The 20,007-nt window shown below is 29.8% G+C and overlaps 1 protein-coding gene across 1 annotated transcript; it reads left to right on the plus strand.

Annotated features, from left to right (window-relative positions):
* Positions 1-108: 108 nt before the first annotated feature.
* Positions 109-17,473, plus strand: LOC127739259 (basal body-orientation factor 1-like). The gene is made up of 11 exons (XM_052250881.1): positions 109-249; positions 5,709-5,825; positions 6,625-6,748; positions 7,331-7,540; positions 8,041-8,121; positions 8,866-8,936; positions 9,511-9,724; positions 10,678-10,949; positions 12,517-12,669; positions 15,841-16,017; positions 16,357-17,473. Exons 1-11 carry the CDS (start codon positions 206-208, stop codon positions 16,427-16,429), a joined length of 1,536 nt encoding a protein of 511 aa, XP_052106841.1. The 5' UTR covers positions 109-205; the 3' UTR covers positions 16,430-17,473.
* Positions 17,474-20,007: the final 2,534 nt, after the last annotated feature.

Genomic DNA, 20,007 nt, shown 5'->3' on the forward strand with positions numbered 1-20,007 from the left:
TTATTTCAATCAATATCTTATAGAAATTCTTACAAAACATTAGAGCATATTTGTTTTACGTATTTATTTATCTCGTTATACGAGATTACACTGTTACCATAACATTGTCAACAATATGGCGGCGATCATGTAGTCCATTTGGAAATTTGGGATTTAAGCAAAAACTGCATTCCTTTCAATAAGATACGGACTATACATCATCACAATGCCAAAGAAGGGAAAGAAAGGAAAGGGGAAGAAGGGCAAGGGGTATATAGCAACACACTTATTATTTTCTAAACAGGACTGAATGCATAAAAAAATGAAAGTAGGTCAGCTGTAATATCATACTGATCCGATTATTATGGCTTCCAAAATGTACTATACAGTCAAATCTAGTATTTTTTTTTAGGTCGGTTCATTTGGTTGACACACAAAACATAAAATGAATGGACAAATGGAACATATAAGCAAATAACTAGGCACATATCTTTGAAAATATTACCTATATTCTTTATTCTAATATGACATTCTTCAAATGCTTTGAGTACACACCCGTGGTAAAATATGAATATAATATTTGGGCTGTTCCGATCATACTCCAAAGTCATATGCTTTTTTGTATATGAGCTACCTGACGTCATTGAACGATGACGTAAGAATATAAGCATTTTACGGGAAAATGCACGATTGTGGAACCGAAAGTCATCAAAACAAGGAAACTTAAACAAACGATGATAAAATGTGTTATAAGCAATTTTTTTTTTGGAAAGGGTTCCATATGGCACCTCCACGGAATAAACTGTAATACATTAATATTGTGTTCTTTTAGTATGGTGGGGGTACCATATGGAACTCTTACCTTTTTTTTTAATATAAGTAAAATTATCATTTAAATTCAGCCAAACCTATCAAATACGTTATTGTAAATAGTTTAAGCATATCACTAGTTCAGTTTTCTCCGTTCTTTTGTGTCAATATAATAGTGTGTTTATTTACGGGAACCTCAAATATTTGCCTTGACATAGAGCGCTTCGATCCAAAAGAATTGCCATATTTGTCCTATTAGAATAGATATATAATAAAATATATAAATATAACACAGTGTTCTCCTCAGGCCCTTAAAGGACCGCTGGCCCGCGATGTATATTTTTTTTCCGTGGTGCTAAAAGTTTCAGTAAAATAATCGTAAATCGGTAAAGTTTTAAACAATTTGTTAAATCTTTTCCATGCGGTATAAAATTCCAGGTAAAATTTGACCAGTTCAAACCAGTTCAACATAGATTGTTTACACCACGTGATCGATTTTCCTTATGAGGTTAACCTTGTTGATTGGATTTAATTGATGTAATTAACATTTGTTACATGATTCTTTTGTGTTTTAATTAAGAGATCATAACTTTATGATCACAGATAACTATTTTATGGCTTCACTCACCACCCAAGTGCTGAGCAGTGACAAGTCGGCAAATACTTAGTACACAAACAGTGTGGACCGGTACATTTTTTGTACATAATAAAGTTGGATCTTTACGTATAATTGACAATTATACATTTCTCGATTCTTACATTATAGTATTATATGTCTATACAAACCATGGCCAAAACTTTCTTTAATTATGACATAGTTATTGCATGATAGTTTCAAACTATAGTATCTGTCAACAAGTAATTCAAAGGGAACGGACATAGATCTGTACATATCCCATGACCCAGTTAGTGCACGTAGAATATTCAAGTTTATTTACAATTAATTGCAATCTATTCTATTTTATAAATAAAATGCATGACTGTACCTTCAAACTAGATATCTATATCCACAATTAATGAATAACAGAAGTAATCTTGCAAATTCTATCCATAAGCACATGTTAAATCTATTTATATCTACTTCCTGTCATTTTTGGCGGGTAAATAGGGAGACTTTGTTGTTTACATTGAATATGGTTACTTAAAGATCTATAGACCTAAGATAAATTTATAGATTTATGAATTCTTTTTAAATGGATCATGACAAATAAAGATTTTAATTTCAGTGCAGTATTAAGTCTGTATCTACATGTGTATGTATGATTATCACCAAAGACAAGAAAGGTTAATATTTACATGAAATCTATGGCAAAATGTTTTAAAATTTATGAAAAATTTCTTTTTATTAAAATTTAAGATAGAAACTGGTTCAAATAATAAAACAATATTTGTTCTTGTTGATTTTATATATCTCCTTATGACAAGAATCTTTTAACATACTACAGCTTTCTTTCTAGAAACTAGACAGTGTTTTAAGTTGAACATTTTTGGTCTCCTTTGGATAATATTTTATTTTTATTGATCATGGATTTTATAAAAGATTTAATTACTTTAAATTTAGATGAATATATTGTAATGAATCATGTTTTATTTATTTTTAAAAAATATTAAAGTTTATTATATACTTAGTAGTAAATACAGATAAATTGTATGTGTAATACAGTCATTGGCAAGCGTGCTGTATCAGCCACCCGTGATGATATCGATATCAGCACGGTTGCAAAGGCTTTATCACACCTTTAATCTGCATGACTGTTTATTGATTTACTTCTTTTTTACCAATAATTTTCTACATAACACAGTACCATAGTATTATAACAAAACAAGAGACATAAAAACTGCAGTAACTAGAAATATAGCTAAGTGACGCGATGCGACACAACTGCTTGTATGAATCATTTCACCAAGCTGTCCACACGCGTTACCCTGGTGCTATCCAAAAATCCTGGGGATAACACTGTAACACAAAGTACCCAACTTGCTTTTTGTCGAGCCTTCGACTTTTGTCGAAAAAGCGAGACATAGCGATCCTACATTCCGTCGGCGGCGGCGTCCACAAATATTCACTCTGTGGTTAAAGTTTTTGAAATTTTAATAACTTTCTTAAACTATCCTGGATTTCTACCAACCTTGGACAGAAGCTTGTTTATGATCATAAGATAATATTCAAAAGTAAATTTTGTAAAAAAAAAATTAAATTTTTTCCGTATTTTACTTATAAATGGACTTAGTTTTTCTGCCAGGAAACATTACATTCACTCTGTGGTTAAAGTTTTTGAAATTTTAATAACTTTCTTAAACTATCCTGGATTTCTACCAAACTTGTAAAGAAGCTTGTTTATGATCATAAGATAGTATCCAGAAGTAAATTTAAAAAAAAAAAAATCCATTTTTTTCGTATTTTACTTATAAATGAACTTAGTTTTTCTGCCAGTTAACATTACATTCACTCTGTGGTTTAAGTTTTTAAAATTTTACTTTCTTAAACTATCTTGGATTTGTACCAGACTTGGACAGAAGCTTGTTTATGATTAAAAGCTAGTATCTAGAAGGAAATTTTGTTAAAATTGTGTTCCATTTTTTCCGTATTTATTTAATGGACTTTAAAAATTTGTTTTTCTTCCAGTTATATTTTAACATTACATACAGTCTGCAGTTTAAGTTTTAAAAACATTTATTAGATTCATAAACTATCCTGGATTTTTACCAAACTTGGACAGAAGCTACCAGTTTTCTCCAAATTGATATGAAGTAATTTTCCCAGAAAAAGTAAACTATAATGTTAAAAAATAAACATTAGGTAAAAAGCAGACACGTGATTCTTCTAGTGGGAGTCAAAATCTCCCGATTTTTAAGCCCTCTTCCGTCCCTCCTGTTGATTATTCATTCTTCCGTTTTTTCAAAATTTCAAACCCAAAAAATTTGTCAGTCTCTATTTTTTATTACCATCGATGTCAACATTAATTACATTTGTGTGTCACTGGTGGAGGATATATTTTTACCAGTAAATCAAAGAACTTGTGTAATTATATGGCTTCACTTGACAGCTTGGGTGTCAAACATACTATTAATCAACGATTTTTACCTCAGGCTAACTGCCTTTATGTAATAAATTTTTTAAGCTGTGTGTATTTGAAAACACTTAAAAGAAATTTCCGGTTACTTCCCTTGTTTTTTCATGTTTTAAGTTACCCTCCTTATAATAATGTTAATTGATAAAAGAATATGAATGAAATACAAATTGAACAAGGAATCATATAAGGATGGTAATTTAATGATTTTAAATGTCTTAGGACAAATAAGAAAATATTATTTTGAAAATTATCTGAGAGGAGATCTATATATACTTCTTTTCAATGCTGAAATGGAAATTTATAAGATATTGTATTGACCTCATGTAATGACTCGTTTGACAGTCCTGTGCAAGGGCTTAATAGCCAGTCAAGGTCGTTAAAAACCACCCAGTTAGTAATGATTCTGTGAATGTGTAGGCTAAATCTGGCTTAATCAGAATAAGCTAGAAAAATGGAATAACACTTAAAAACACTAAAACTAAAAGAAATATAGAGGAAAGGAAAAAATATCACATACAAATAGCATATATAGCTTAGTGTTGACAAATATTTCACATGGTAACAATACAGAGAGAATACATTAATAGTTAAACTGTTATTTTAAAAAAAGGGGGAAATATGTAGCTTTATCATCAAAATGAACACTGAAAACGGCAATAATTTGTCGATAAAAAATCTCCAGTTATGAGGCCCAAACTCCAGCTGAAAATTTTCAAATCTCCAGTTGTGACTTGACAACTCTGTCACATGTATGAAAAAGTCAAACTTTTTAATTCTTTTTGTACAAACTGCTTTTTATGTTGTTAAAGGACTTGGTTTAATGAAGGGTCAAACAGGTACCATGTACAGAGTAGGAAATGCTTATTCTCCCGGGGAACATCATTTCACTCCTAAGGTCTGTATTAATGTATATCACTTCCTTACTGGTTGTCATCACGATTTGGTTGACCATTTTTCAATGTTCATTTCACAAATAGTTATGGATATTCTTCCTAGTCGTACTCCTAGTCCGTTTTTCTGATACTGGCTTTTAATTAAAAGCAGCTTTTTTGCTACCTTTGGACATTTCGATTTGTTAAAGGCAACTTTGAAATCATTAGTCAGATACATGTATGTACTGACTGGTCATCCATTTGCAGGAATTCTACTATAGATTTGAAAACTAGAAATTCGCCATAGATTAGGAAACTAAAAATTTGCCATAGATTATGATTCTAAAAAAATCTGCCATAGATTGGGGATGGCATGATGTCATATTTACCATAGATTAGAAATCTGCCATAGATCTGGAACCCACCATAGACTTGAGTCCTACATATATGTTTGCAATTTTGTTTTTCAACAATTTTTTGTTTATGCTTTTCTATGATGAGGGCCTCAGGGAAGATAAGTTATATAGCTAACTGTGTAACCCTCTTAAAATATAGTATTGTTGTTGTTGTTGTATGTCACACACTAGGGTCGTCTTTGTTAAAACAATCCAATCAGATTCTCTCAGAATTAATACTAAATATGTAGAGAAAATGGAAGTACAATCATGTGAACTAGGTAATATTTGATGGAAGAATTTAGAAAATATGCAAGACTTTTTAGTTGATATCTATTGTCATGATTGTAACCGTCAAAAGTAATATGATTTCTAGATATTCAAGTTTACTTCATAAATCCTAATTAAAGTGGAACTGAAAATCTGGAATGGAAAGGAAGATCCAGAGTAATGATGATTTATTTAAAAGAGTAGGACATTATATACAATGATCTCAACTCTTTAATTGACTTTTGTGATCCATGAACTTTATATGTACCTATTCATTTGTATTATTATTGTTAATCTTTTATTTGCAGAAAGAAGGGGAAGAAGGGAGCAAAAAAGCAAGAATCAGTAGCCAAGTTAGCTGTAGCAAACTCAAAAGTATGGGAAGCAAAATTAGACATAGCAGAGACTGCAAAATCAGAATACAGGTAATAATAAAGAGTATGGAAAGCAAAATTAGACATAACACTGGGACTGAAAAATCATAATACAAATACATTGTAATAATAAATGTATACAGGGTCATACCAGGGCTGCTATATTATCCCATACAAGAAGGTACACCAATAAACACAGATCATTTTTACGCATCAGCAGTGCATTTTTTTTCTACATCAGAAATGCTATGGCATTTCTTAAAAACACATCTAAAGATAAGTATGATACTGATCTCCATCAACTCGACAGATGTTTCTGGGATTGCCATCGTGCACACATGATACAAAATGTTTAAAAAATCAAAAAAAATTTAACATTTGAAAATAAAAAATTGACAGCATAAACAGATACCAAAATCATCCCAGTATCAGGATGTTGCAAACTTAAATTTTAAAAATAGATCTTCAGTACACACAGTGTGATTCTGTAAAATAATAACTTTTATGATGGTTTTTCACTGCGAACACTGGTGATTGTGGGCGATTCACTCAGAAATTAAACAAATCACCTTGCAAATGCCTTTTGTACCATAGAGGAAATGAAAAATAATTTATGGTTACTTGATTTCATGATTTAATGTAATTTTGCATGAAAAGCTATAGGAAATTGCGTTTTGTTGAATACTTAAAGTTGAGATTCACCTGGTATACTCACAACATCCACAAAAATTATAAGACCATATGACTTGAAGTGAATCCGAACAATTTCACAAAGATCCTCAAATGCTTTTATGGTTGAAGATTCCAAGAGCATTTGTCTTTGGAGTAAGTTTGTTTGATTATTTTTCAGGGAACATGCTAAGAAACTTATGTTAGAGAATGATCAGCTTCAAAGTTCTATGGTACAGAATGAACAGGAATCTATTGAGATATTTACACTGCTGCAACAAAATGAAGAGAAAAAGAATAACCAGGTCAGTTATTTGTACAAATTCTATTGTTAGAAATATTTAAAATTCTTCATTAAATTTGAATGTAAAAAAGAAAGAGCAGCTCTGTTCAGTGAATGTGGTATGGTAATTTGGGCTTATTGATTATTTAAAAAATTCTAAGATGTGTTATTACCAGCTGTGACCTAAGGTTTTGAGGACTATGCATTTTCAGAAATTTTACAATTTTTGGAAATTTGGTTTGGATACCCTTGATAATCAGGAGATAATATCAATGATATGTACTTCAAGTCCAGAAATAGATCCTAGCAAGAGAAAGAGCACAAAATCTCCTTTTTAGAATTCATCTCATAATCATTTAAAGATTTTACATATTGTATTAAAAACTTTGCTATAATTACAATATACTATGAGGCATTATGATGAAATACAAACAACAGTTCACAATATGCAATACAGAAATCTAAAGATTGAGCAACACAAACCATGCCAAAAACTAGAGGTGAAATCAGGTGCTTGAAAAATAAACAATACTTCTTTTTCTTGTTTAGAGAATATACTGCAGTGGGTTATATTAAAATTATAATATTGTATTTCATATTTCAGATGGAGAAAATGCAACAGTCCATTCGTGAGGTTAAAAAAGAACACAGAAAAGAGAAAGAAAACATTGTGGAAGGTTTCAGTAAACAGATAAATGAGCTGGAGGAAAAACTGGAAGAACGAACACAGGAAGTGCATGTAATGAGGAGTGAACTTAAGATGGTGACTGATTTCCAGAAACAGAAAACATCTATGATGAGGGAATTAGACAATGTAAGTTTTTAATTGAAATTTCCAAAACTGTGAAAATTTCTAAAATTTAAATGTGCTGAAGGTCTCCAATAGCAGTCATATTATTTACTTATCTATCAAGTATTAACTAACATAATTAAATATATAAAGTTTGGGATCTGAGAACACATGATAAAACCAGAATTTTTGTTTTTTAAACAAACCATAATAAATTTTATCCATGCAATTAAGAAAATATCACTGATTTTTTACACTGAGAGAAGATCAAAAACTTAAAGTCAGATGCCAGTGTCTGACTGTCTTTAACTGTTGTCATATTTAGTTTTTCAATTTAAATGTCAATTTATTTTAGTAAAGGTTGTGTAATGCCTTTAATTTAGTACTAAAAACCATGTCTGCCTGCATCTTAATCTGTAATTATCAAAGTCTAATCTATGACTTTAGAGTTTTAAAGTAGAATTTACATGTATAATAAAATGTATAATTAAGCCTTTTTGATTAGATCTAATATTTTTTTTCAGATTAAAAATGATATGCACAATGCCAACAGAGACCACAAAGGCACACTGGCTAGGATGGAACAGAAATTCTTTGAAGAAAAGGTATGTCTGAATACCTACAGATCTGTAAATAAGGAATTATATTCTCTTTTGTAAATAAAAACTGATTGCCATGATATAGCTAAAAGTGCTGAAAGTGGCATTAAACACCAGCAATAAATCCAGCTCATTAATATTTATTATTTGAGGCCAGTAATATTGAACTTTTATCTGTTGTTAGTGAATTATGATATTACTTCACTCAAGAGGAAATCTAAAATTTAATTTTTGAGATTTGAGAAATATTATACCTCAAGAGCAAACAGAAGGAGAACTAGTTTCTCCCATCCCATATGCAGGCCTAGGAGAGTTTGAATGTGGTTTGTAGAATAGAGAATGATGTGCCAAAAAAAATCAGGAATAGAGAACAATAGGGTACTAAGATATAAAGAAAAGAGAATAATAGGTTGTTAAAATATAAAGATAAGACAATAATAGGTTAAAAAATAAAGAATACAGAAATGAAGACCCCCCCCCCCCCCCCCAGTCCTACGCACACACAAAACAAAACAAAAAAAACACCCATCCAGACCCTCATGAATTTATGTTCAGTCTTTTTTTATGTTTAGCCAGTACAACAAATTACCAGTAATGAAAAGTCATAATGAGTTAAATACAAATCACAGCAATGGAAATTGCCAGTTTATTGTGTGACACAATTTAAATTATTTTTTAACACCTGCCTAAGCATCATATTAAATCACCTATTGAGAAATTTTTTGAACTCCAACTTGTTTAACTTTTCAGATGAGGTTACAACAAGAAGCCAATCAAAAAATAGCTGAGTTAGCAGAAAGAGCACACACAGAAGCTATTGCGTATGTATATTTACAGAGATAGTTTTTGTTTTATCCTGCATTCAGCCATTAACTACACAAATACAAGTGTGCAATTAAACTAATGTAATATTCATATATATATTTAAATATTTGCTAAAGACAAAATAATAAAGCTACATCTGTTCATTGAAGAACACAGATGAAGGGTAATACAAAATGAATCAACAAATTACTCACTATAACAGGCAAAAGACGTCTAGGTCATTTAGTCTCTGATGGAGAGTTGTCTCATTGTGATTGGCAATCATGCCACATCTTATTTTTATAAAAAATAGTACAAAATACTGAAATGATTTGCCTGAAAACTACAATGTGTATCAACTATGGGGCAAACTATGGACATACTGGTGTATTCAATCTTCATATTTGTTTGAGGAGTTTTTACCCTGGTCACTTTGGTTTTATCTGTCCATGAAATTTGCTGCAATGAAATTGTTAGATATTCTAGAAATGGTATAAAACCATATCAAATATGAAACCAAATAGAATGAGAAAAAATGTGTCTGTAACCAATGGATATGATTGTTAATTTAATATGTGCTGCTTTTTATAGTAATTTAGATGAAACAACAAAATCAGTGTATAAGGAGAACGTAAGATTATCAGAGGCCCTAAACTATCATATGAAAGAAGGAGAAGTATTAAAGAAGAAAGTAGCCAGATTAGATGAAGAAAATGAAAGTTTGAAAGGAGATAAAGAATTAAATGATATGATGATTCAGGAGAAAGTTACTCAAGTTAGACAACAGAAAGAACAAATCAGAGAGGTAATAATTGGCTGTAAAAAGTAAAATATCAAAAATACCGAACTCCAAGGAAAATTCAAAAAGGAAAGTCCTTTATCAAATGGAAAAAATCAAAAGCTCAAACACATCAAACAAATGGATAACAACTGTCATATTCCTGACGTAAAGGAACAAAACTTTCTGAATTTTAAAAATATCCAGAAATTAAAGCAATGTTTTACTATATATTACATGTGAAGTATGACTGGAAGAGCATCACAATCATTAAGTTATATGTAATTGAAGTTTAATGTTGATAGTCTATAAGAAAATATGGGAAATGTAACTTATTTTTATAGTTTGTTAAATTTCTTAATTAGTAAGACCTATAGCAATCTAACATTGTTTACAGACATGTCACCAAGGCATTAAAATCTGACTACACTATAAGACAGAATTACACCATCCTGACTTTAGATGTATAATGTATTATAGCAATGGTTTAGAACAGTCAAATAAAAGAAAAGTGGCATCTTTTTTTAAAAGTAACCACATATATTTAAAGCACAAAATTTGATTGGTTGACAATACTACATTAAAATTACCAGCAAATCCAAAGCATTACTGAATTCAAAAATGCGATAGAAATACTGAATATTAAACACAGATGAAATATTATAATTCATCAAAACCATGGTTAATCATTTTCCTCTCTTTTTTTTTTTGTGTTTTAATTTGAGGAACCAAAGCTCCAAATTATGTGCTACATATTATCTCCCCTGAATCGGATATCTTTTCCCTCAATTTTCAATTCTTTAGACTTTTAATCAGACAAGTAAATTTGTACTTGTATTTCTACATTTTATACAATTTATTTAATCCATTTTTGCATACTAGTAGAGACATTTTATTCTATTAAATATTACAGTAAATGTTTTAGACTTTACTAGAGGCAACATTTTGAAATTCCAATACAGAACATGTTTTAATTTTAGTTACAAGAAAAAGTGGAGTTATTAGAGAAATCTCTGAGTCACATGTCTAGAGAGTTTGACACGACAAGGAAAGACCTAATAACCAGATCAAGAATAGAAAACGAAGCTTCAAAAATAGAAATAGCTAAATTACAACGTGTGATTGAACTGAAAAATAAAGAAATGAACAAAGTGAAAAGATTAGCCAAAAATATTCTGGATCAGAGGACAGAGTTAGAACGGTTCTTCTTAGAGTCGTTAGAACAAGTACGAATGGAAATAAATGCTAATCAGTAAGTAACTATATCTCTGATTTAAGTCATAAATAACCTTATTATTATACTTGAAATATTCAGGATCATTAACATTGTCAGTGGCTTCTTTAAAATTGTCAAAGTTTGGGATTGTATAGGTCATTTAAAAAGAATCATTTTCGAGAAAACAAAATCTTGTATGCAGTTATATTAACATTTGCATTTTGTTTCCATATAGATTAATTCATAATGTTTACATGTTTATCATTTGTGATTAAACAAGTACCTCTTATCATAAGCCTGAGGTATTTGGTATACAGTTGCAAAAATTAACATCTGTATATTTCATTGAAGTGAAAGTATTCAGCCCCACACTCTCAGTCATGATCCAGTGTCTTTGACATTTTTGCATAAACTACAGGTTAAAGGTTAAGATTTTCGTCAGATAAAGAGGAAACCTATGATTAATTGTCTCATTTAAATTTGAAGGTAATTGTAACATCGTTTGGAATAAATTTTTTAATTAATCTGTTAAGAACATAAAACCCTATTAATAGTTTTGATGTTTTTTATGTGTTATTACTCTTTCTAGCCATGTTCCTTATGAATCAATCAAAATCAATGTATTTAGATACAATAACAGTTAGATTTTTGAAAAAGTAGTCTTCTGAACAATTCTTTTTTGTTAAAGGCCATGTATAAATCTCTAGTTAGACTTGCTTGTACCACATATTTCAATTTGGCTATTCAAATACAAATATCAATCAGTCTTGCCTCCAACATTGTGGCCAAGGGAGATAACTCCATCTCAAATAAGGTCATATTTACCATGTGGACCCAAGTAATCATTGTGTTTAGATGTTATTCAAAAGATGGCATTTTATCAATGATATTGATATCATTTAATAATAAAATGAATAAGATATAGTTTGTTCAATTTTTTTAAATTAGCATTTTTATATCTGTGGAAGTAAGTATGGAAGTATTGTCTTATTTTTTTAAAGATAAGGACAGTTGCATGGAATTCACATAAATATCATTGTAAACTCACAAAAATGTTATAAATTATGTTCTTTTTCACAGTGTATCACAGTGTAATTTTTTTATATTGATATGGATTTGTGTGTTTATTTTAAGCAATTGTAATTATTACTTCACTGAAATATTGTAATTTTCTGGCATTCACTGTATAAAGTAATTTAGTAAACTTGGCCTTTTAGTGGGAGGTAATTTTTAATGCCCTCCTATGACAGAAGAGTGCATCATTATTTCTGGTCTGTTCGTCTATCCTGTATCATGCTAAAGATTTGGTTAAAGGTAGTTTATCATGAAGTTGTGATCACATCAACTTGAAAATTACTTCACATGTTTCTTTATATGTGAACTTCTAAAATTATAAGTCAAATTACACTTTGACCCTGATTTAACAGTTCACTGAACATGGAAATGTGATAGTGTGAAATCAGTACATTCTCAGGTTAAAGTTTTTGGTAAAGGTTGTCAACCATGAAGTTGTGGTCATGTCAAAATGAAAAATTAAAAGTACTGAAAACCTACACTTTTATAATTTACACCCAATGTTAATTTTCAATTTAAATTGTTTCAGAGCCCAATACAGACAAGATGCCCAGAAAGCTTACCAACAGAAAATGTTAAATGCTTACAGTGGCAAGGGAGATTATCCTAGGATTAGGACATTCAATAAGTCAGATCAAAGCACCAATAATGTGTACTCAGATTTACAGGCTGCTGAAAAAATGTAGGTACCTTAAATCACATCTTATTTCAGTATATTTATAGTATATAAGTAGATACTGAATTAATTATTCTGCTAAAATTTAATAGGCAAAGATGCTATACAGTATATATACTTATGCACTTTCTATTGTATTCAACCTTTTACTAATATATATATTGCACATATGTAATCTTGGTATTTATAACTTGCAGTTCTACATATTGAATTAATATTCAGTTTATATTAACAAATACATGATTTCAGCAGGTTTTTCTAATTATAATGACTAATATGGTTTTAAAATCTTATAAATGCTTTTGTGCCTAATACTAGGGCTTTTCAGCATGTCTGTTAATACTGCTATTTGTTACATTTACCAACAAAAAGACAACGTCATTGCAAAAGCCTTAAAGTTTAAAGTCCTAGATTTTGCAATGAAATCAAGATTAATATACAATTTTGTTTTGTGCTAACATCCTTAAGGAAATTCTTTATGAAAATAATGTTATACGAGAGCATATGCTGTAAATGAAAATTACTCTTCATAAAGTTCGTGTGTCTAAAGTGCTTTCTGGATTTACCTTCATCAGTAACGCTGTCAAAAGTTAAAATGCAAGGTTTTTTCATTTTTTGAAACCTACCCAGTGGCAATTTTCAATGTAACTAAACATCTAGAAATTTCTGAACTTACAGTAATGTTCTATCATGATTTGACTGTAAAAAAATTGTTATTTCCACTTTTGGTAAGTGCTATCGTATTTTGGATTTTACTGTTTACTGAACCCCAAGTAAAAAATGGTCAGTATTTGTTTATGTTTTTGTCTGGTTTAAGCAAAGCAAGTCAGATTTTTGTTTCTATCATTATTTTTTATTAAAGTCTTACCTTACAGACTCTTTAGTATAATTTACAATTATTTATTTTATTTGTATACAGAAATATAGTGTATGTATAGAATTGTTGTTTGATGGTTATATATTTATATGTCTGCATGGATATGGTTGATTTTGTAAACACATGATGAAAGAATTTCTTATATATTTCACATTATTATACACAGGTTATTTTAGGACTACACATTTCTTACACTGCAGACAATCTTTAATGTTTGAAATTGTTTTATAAATTTGGGAACATCACTTTGAAAAATTGTAAACAGCTCCTTTTTTCTAGATGTAGTTTTGGCTCTAATTCCTTAAATCTGCATATTTGTTAGCATTAGAAAGTTGGAAGAAAAACATTTTTATGATAAATTTTTATGCATTGGCACACATTTTAATTCTATTTATCATCTTAATTCATGGAATGGTTGTGATATATAAAGGAATAACTGTGTTATGATAGAAATCTTGCTGATGTCAGTTGGCAAAAATGAATGAAATGACATTGAGCTGTATTCAAATATGATATAGTCACAGTGATTTCGTTGCAAAGGTGGAATTTTGTCTGTTAAACAATAAGAAGAAATGTGGTCTGCATTTGGGTAAAAAATTCCAACAGGTAAATCTTGGACCTCTGTGTTCAAGTTACTCCCCATGAAATAACTGTCCAATAACAATCTAGGGTACAAAGAGCATTAGAATTCAGCAGTACAAAACTTCTGAAAACAAAAGCTGCTTTACATTTCAAAACTTTTATTGCATATATAGATTATTTTATATATTGAAAGTGCATGTTTTAAAACAATTAAATATACCATTTTTTATTTGAATACTAAAAGCTGTTAATTCAAATGATTAGAAATAGTGTTTAAAATATTTAATGATTAAATAAAATTTAAAATGGTATATTAGATTTCTCCACTGGTGACAAGTCAAAAACCTTCCAGCAGAAAGAAAAATTTATTCTCCAATATTTGTAAAGTAAATACACTTCTAGCTGCTTGCGTACACAACTATAAGGCTGGTATCATTGATGAATTTTTTCATGGGAATTTGATTTAAAATGATCTTTAAGTCAAGAAACATTTTTAAAGTTTTCTTTTTTTATTTATACAATGAATTTAATATATATATTTTTAAAGCCATCATAATTTTGTAAAATTGTGTGATATTTGGGTGAAATCAAGTATTTTAGTTTTGATATTCTGTTAGTGTTAATTTTTTTTGGGGGTAAATTCTTAGTTTTCAGAGTTAAAAAAAGTATCTACAAATAACTGCTTTGGATTTTGTATTGTACAGAAAGTGGCAAAAACAATATATATTTATATGCATATATAAGTATTGAAGTTTTTGGTTCTTTTAAATGGAAAAAATAAAGTTAATGGAAGACTTTTGACTTAATGTGTAGAAAGATCAGCATGATATCTGTAGTAAATTGTCTTCATATGTAGAAATAATTGCACGATATCTGTAGTAAATTATCTTTAAACTTTTTTCTACTTTGTGCTTCTCTTCATCACTCATTATCAGGAAAAAGGTCAAGTAAGTTTATCTTATTGTGTTTTTGTTTACTGATTAAGGAAAATCAACAATGGGATAGAATTGAACAGACAAAGATTGGGATGGGGAAAAAACTAGGTGAAAAGTCATTGAATACATAATTTGAAAGGAAGCAGATCTCTTCATGATTCCTATTAATTTATTCAACTTATAATATATTGTTAGCTAAATGTTGTAGTTTGCATTGCTTTTATTCTCTATTCTAGTACTATCTGTTCTCAATAGAAATTTTCTAATATTCATTACTTTTATTACAAATAATTGAAAAATGGAGAGCCTAATAAAAAAAGTGTTTTTAGTTTCCTTTAAATTCTGGAAGCCTTAGTATTTTTTCGGGAGAGATTAGAATGTGTGCAGTTGGAAATCCATAATGAACAGTAAATAAATTTCTGTGATTTAATTTTGGTGCAAGTGTTTCATTTCCATTTTCTTTATACAGCATATTCTGTTTTCATGGGGAAATATATTTAGCATTCCTGAAAACAAAACATACCGGTATTATTAAGTGCAAATAACCCTAGGTGAAAATAGATAATTTGTACTAGTTTCTGTGAGTTTCATTTATAAAAGCATGACACTATCAACACATTACAAGTTTTAAGTTAGTTTGACAGTTGTTGAACAGCTTACAACATAAGGTAGCTTTAAAACATCAATTTTAGATCTAACAGTCAAACTTTATCACAAAATTGAATGACACATCACTATGTCATTTGAACTATGAACTGATTCAACCCTTTAATCCCTCTACAGGTATGATATAGGAGGGAAAGCTGATGTCAGTGATCTAACATGGGAACAGAAAGAGAAAGTGCTGCGATATCTGTTTGCCAGGATGAACGGGAGTGCCAAACCACCAAATCTTCCCAAGCCACCACCTCTGCCTGCTATAGATAGAAGCCAACAACTCAGTATCACTGGTGGACAAATGTATGTTATAATTATCACAATAGGGAAATAGGGGGAACACACAATACTGTGATATACTGATATAACTGTGTTTTCCTTAGAAAGTGGTAACCTGCTAAATAGCCTTCTACTTTATGATTTTTCTACTTACCGGGATAATGATTTTGTCTGTCTACATTTCTGTCAATTGTAAAAGTAATTCAAAAGCAACTTCATGGACGTAAGCAACTACAGTTCTGAGATGTTAATCATAAAGTTTTTTACAAAAACTTTGCCAGAATCATTATAATTTACAGAGTTTTTAACCTTTGCATTATTAGTTTAATATTTGTGTTGATTATTTTTCTCCATATTTTGTAGGCCTGAAGATTCTAAAGATGAAACTTTCCTGACACAAGCTAGAATGGAAGAAGCTGAACCAGTTGGGTCTTAAAGCAGAAAACATCATTTACTGAACATTTACTGACTTGTGCTTTTTAATGTAACATTGTTATCTGTCTTTAATTGAAGTGATGTATTGATACAATGTTTCAAGAATAGAACAGAAAGTTTTGGGTTTTTTTTGTACGAAAAGAACACTTTTAAGGGAGAAAATATATATGGTTACTGTATTAAAAATCTTGTTTATACAAATGTTTTGCCTTTTATCTACTTTTTGTGTTAATGGACCAGGATGGGGAAAGTATGGAAGATGAATGCATGTTGAGTGCTTGGTAAATCAAAGCAAAACTATATTAAGTTACTTCTTGTTTATTCTTTTTGAAGAGATGAGAAACTGAAATATTTGCTAACTGTGACAATTTAAGTTATCTCCCCTGGTCATTAGGATCACAAGATAGCATATTACCAACTAAACATGGGTCTTGTAACTGACATGTACCTTTCCTCGTCTTAGATGATATCCTTTTCTCATAAATAAGGGAGATAATCAAATCAAATCAAAGATTAAAAACATAAACTTTTTTTGTTTTGGAAGGGGATAAAGAAAATAGTGAATGCATGGGTTTATATGTTTCTTATGTAACTTTTTATTATGTTATAGCTGTGAAAGTATGAAAGTTGAATGTAGAGATATAATTCACTGAAAAGGGGCAGATTTTCTGTAAAACTTAGGAATGAATGAGACAGTTATGTATCTTCTTTGTTTACTGAACTTTAGAAACTTTTTCTTTTTTTTATCATAATTATTAATTTGCCTCCCACAGAATATGGCATTGTTAAAGATACTTTGCCTTGAGACATCTTTTTTACCTTTATTTACAAACAAGTACTTGATATAAGTGAATGCCATAATCTTATTGATATGACCAGTAAAGTTCATATTGTGTACCTAGTCTTAACATTCCGTTCCTTACAATGATAGTGATGATGACAATTATGCCTTAGATAAATGTGATAGGTTATTTAAATTTTATCAGATGTCTATTTTATTTTTGTTTTTATGTGAAATCTGTGATAAACATATTATATAAATCTGTTTTTGTTTTATTTATTTATTTCACTCATACAACTGTTTTGTTATTTTTATCATACACCCGTTGATGATGTGATGTATAGCAGTATACCAATGTCCTGGTTTGTCATTTCAGAGTTATGGGACTTTTAACAGTCATATTTGACACAATATAATACGCCTAAGGGAGTCCTCCTGCAGTTTTTTCTTCAGAGCCATTATATTTGCTTCTGATTAAATGCCTAATGGCCCGAGAACACAGTTATTTCATAGTGCATTTCTTTTAGACAATAAATTCAAATGAAAAAAATCGCACCTGCTCTATCTCAAAAAGATTTTTACAGTGTAGTGTACTACTATTGATACAAATAATATCAAAATTATAGAAACTTCTACCAGCTCTAACTCAAAATATTGACAATTCTGTGTTAAGGGAGGCTAAAATTCAGTTTGACAGCTTCAGACATTCTAATTTTTGACCTTTTTTAACTGGACCAAATCACTACTTAACATAAAGATTCAGCACCCAAATTTTTTTAACATGTAATTTCATCCCCTTACTTAATATTTCATGCATAAAATATCAAGAAATAAATTAGGAAAGTGAATCAAAAAAAATGCAAGTTATACACTGTTCACACTAGGGACTATATTCGTAGACAACGAAAACCAAAGGACGATAACTGTGTCCTTGGACCTAATAGGATAGAAAGACTTGACCAATTTTAATAAAACTTTGCATGACCTAAGCTTAGGAAATTATAAGATAGTTGGCCAAGTTTCATGGCCATAGAATATATATTATAGAAACTAGGGCCATTTTAATATTGAAATTAATATGTTTATTTTTGACGTTTAAATCAAATATTTTCAACTGTCAAGATTTTGGCCTAAAAAATTTAAATATTGCAAAAATTTGCTTTTTAAATACTCTTGAATATAATATAATAAGTATTAAAAGCAACGGAACACTCATTTGATTTATCAGATTTATCACAGTTATTCAAAAGTCAAATTTATATGAGCCTGTGTCTGAAAATAGAGATTTTCGAATTAAGGAAAGCCATACATAAACATGCATTTTTTTCAACCAATTTGAAGTTTTTGAAGTTTTTTAACCATACATTATTCTTCCATATATATTAAATGTACTTTAAATATAAAGAAAAGTTACAAAAAGCATATCACATGAGTATAAAATGGTCTTAGGCCATGTAAGACTGAGAATTATTTAGGGTTGATTTAGGCCGTAGCCCATATTTACATATAAAAATGCACACAGAGGCTATAAGAAATGAAAATTTGTTACTTTTTGCTCATTTTTATGCTAAGATGTCATGATACAAGAAGTCTAATTGCAAAAGGACTCTTGAATTCAACTTTTTTTTGCAGACAGTATGGTCTGATGACCAGTTTTTTACTTTTCAATGGAAAACTTGCATGTAGTTTTAGTCTCAATTGGCATATATTTGAACCACTTACTATCCTAAAGAAGAAACTTATGGTATAATATGAAATGAATAGGGTGTACTGATCATTGTAAAGTGTTTTTTTTTCACAGATTTAGTGAAATATTTGTGATGGACTACAGATTTTATGTACAAAGCTCTTCACATTTCACATACATCAAACAGGCCGTTTAACCAGGGACATAAATACAAATATTCTGCACATTTTTTCTGTGATAATCATCTTTTCTCTAGATTCAGAGTTCACAAATGGTTAATTAAATTTGATTTAAGCATAGAAACACAAATATCAGGAACATAAAAAGCTGTCAGATAGAAAGTCAGCAAGGCTCTTAGGCATAAACTGGAAACTGCTTTAAAATGCTTATTTTAGCCGTATAATGCCAAAATGGGACATTTTAACAGAATTTCTGTCAAACAAAGATGTAAATCCTTTACTTTTATTGAGTTTGACAAATTGAAACCAGCAAACCACTCAGGAAAGTTGCCAAAGTACAGAATCTACATTTACGGAATTCATCTCTTAGGCCCGAGAACACAGTTATTTCGTAGTGCATTTCTTTTAGACAATAAATTCAAATTGAAAAAATCGCACCTGCTCTATCTCAAAAAGATTTTTACAGTGTAGTGTAATACTATTGATACAAATAATATCAAAATTATAGAAACTTCTACCAGCTCTAACTCAAAATATTGACAATTCTGTGTTAAGGGGGGCTAAAATTCAGTTTGACAGCTTCAGACATTCTAATTTTTGACCTTTTTTAACTGGACCAAATCACTACTTAACATAAAGATTCAGCACCCAAATTTTTTTTACATGTAATTTCATCCCCTTAATATTTCATGCATAAAATATCAAGAAATAAATTGGGAAAGTGTATCAAAAAAAAATGCAAGTTATACACTGTTCACACTAGGGACTATATTCGTAGACAACGAAAACCAAAGGACGATAACTGTGTCCATGGACCTAATAATTAAATATCCAATTCTATTTTTGCAACAATTTCAATATGCACAATACGGGTGTATCATGCGCTCTTGATGAAGTTATTTATTCTTCCAAGTAATTAGATCATTTTGATT

The sequence above is a fragment of the Mytilus californianus genome, unplaced genomic scaffold (assembly GCF_021869535.1).
Source record: "Mytilus californianus isolate M0D057914Y unplaced genomic scaffold, xbMytCali1.0.p SCAF_4, whole genome shotgun sequence".
Classification (NCBI taxonomy): domain Eukaryota; kingdom Metazoa; phylum Mollusca; class Bivalvia; order Mytilida; family Mytilidae; genus Mytilus; species Mytilus californianus.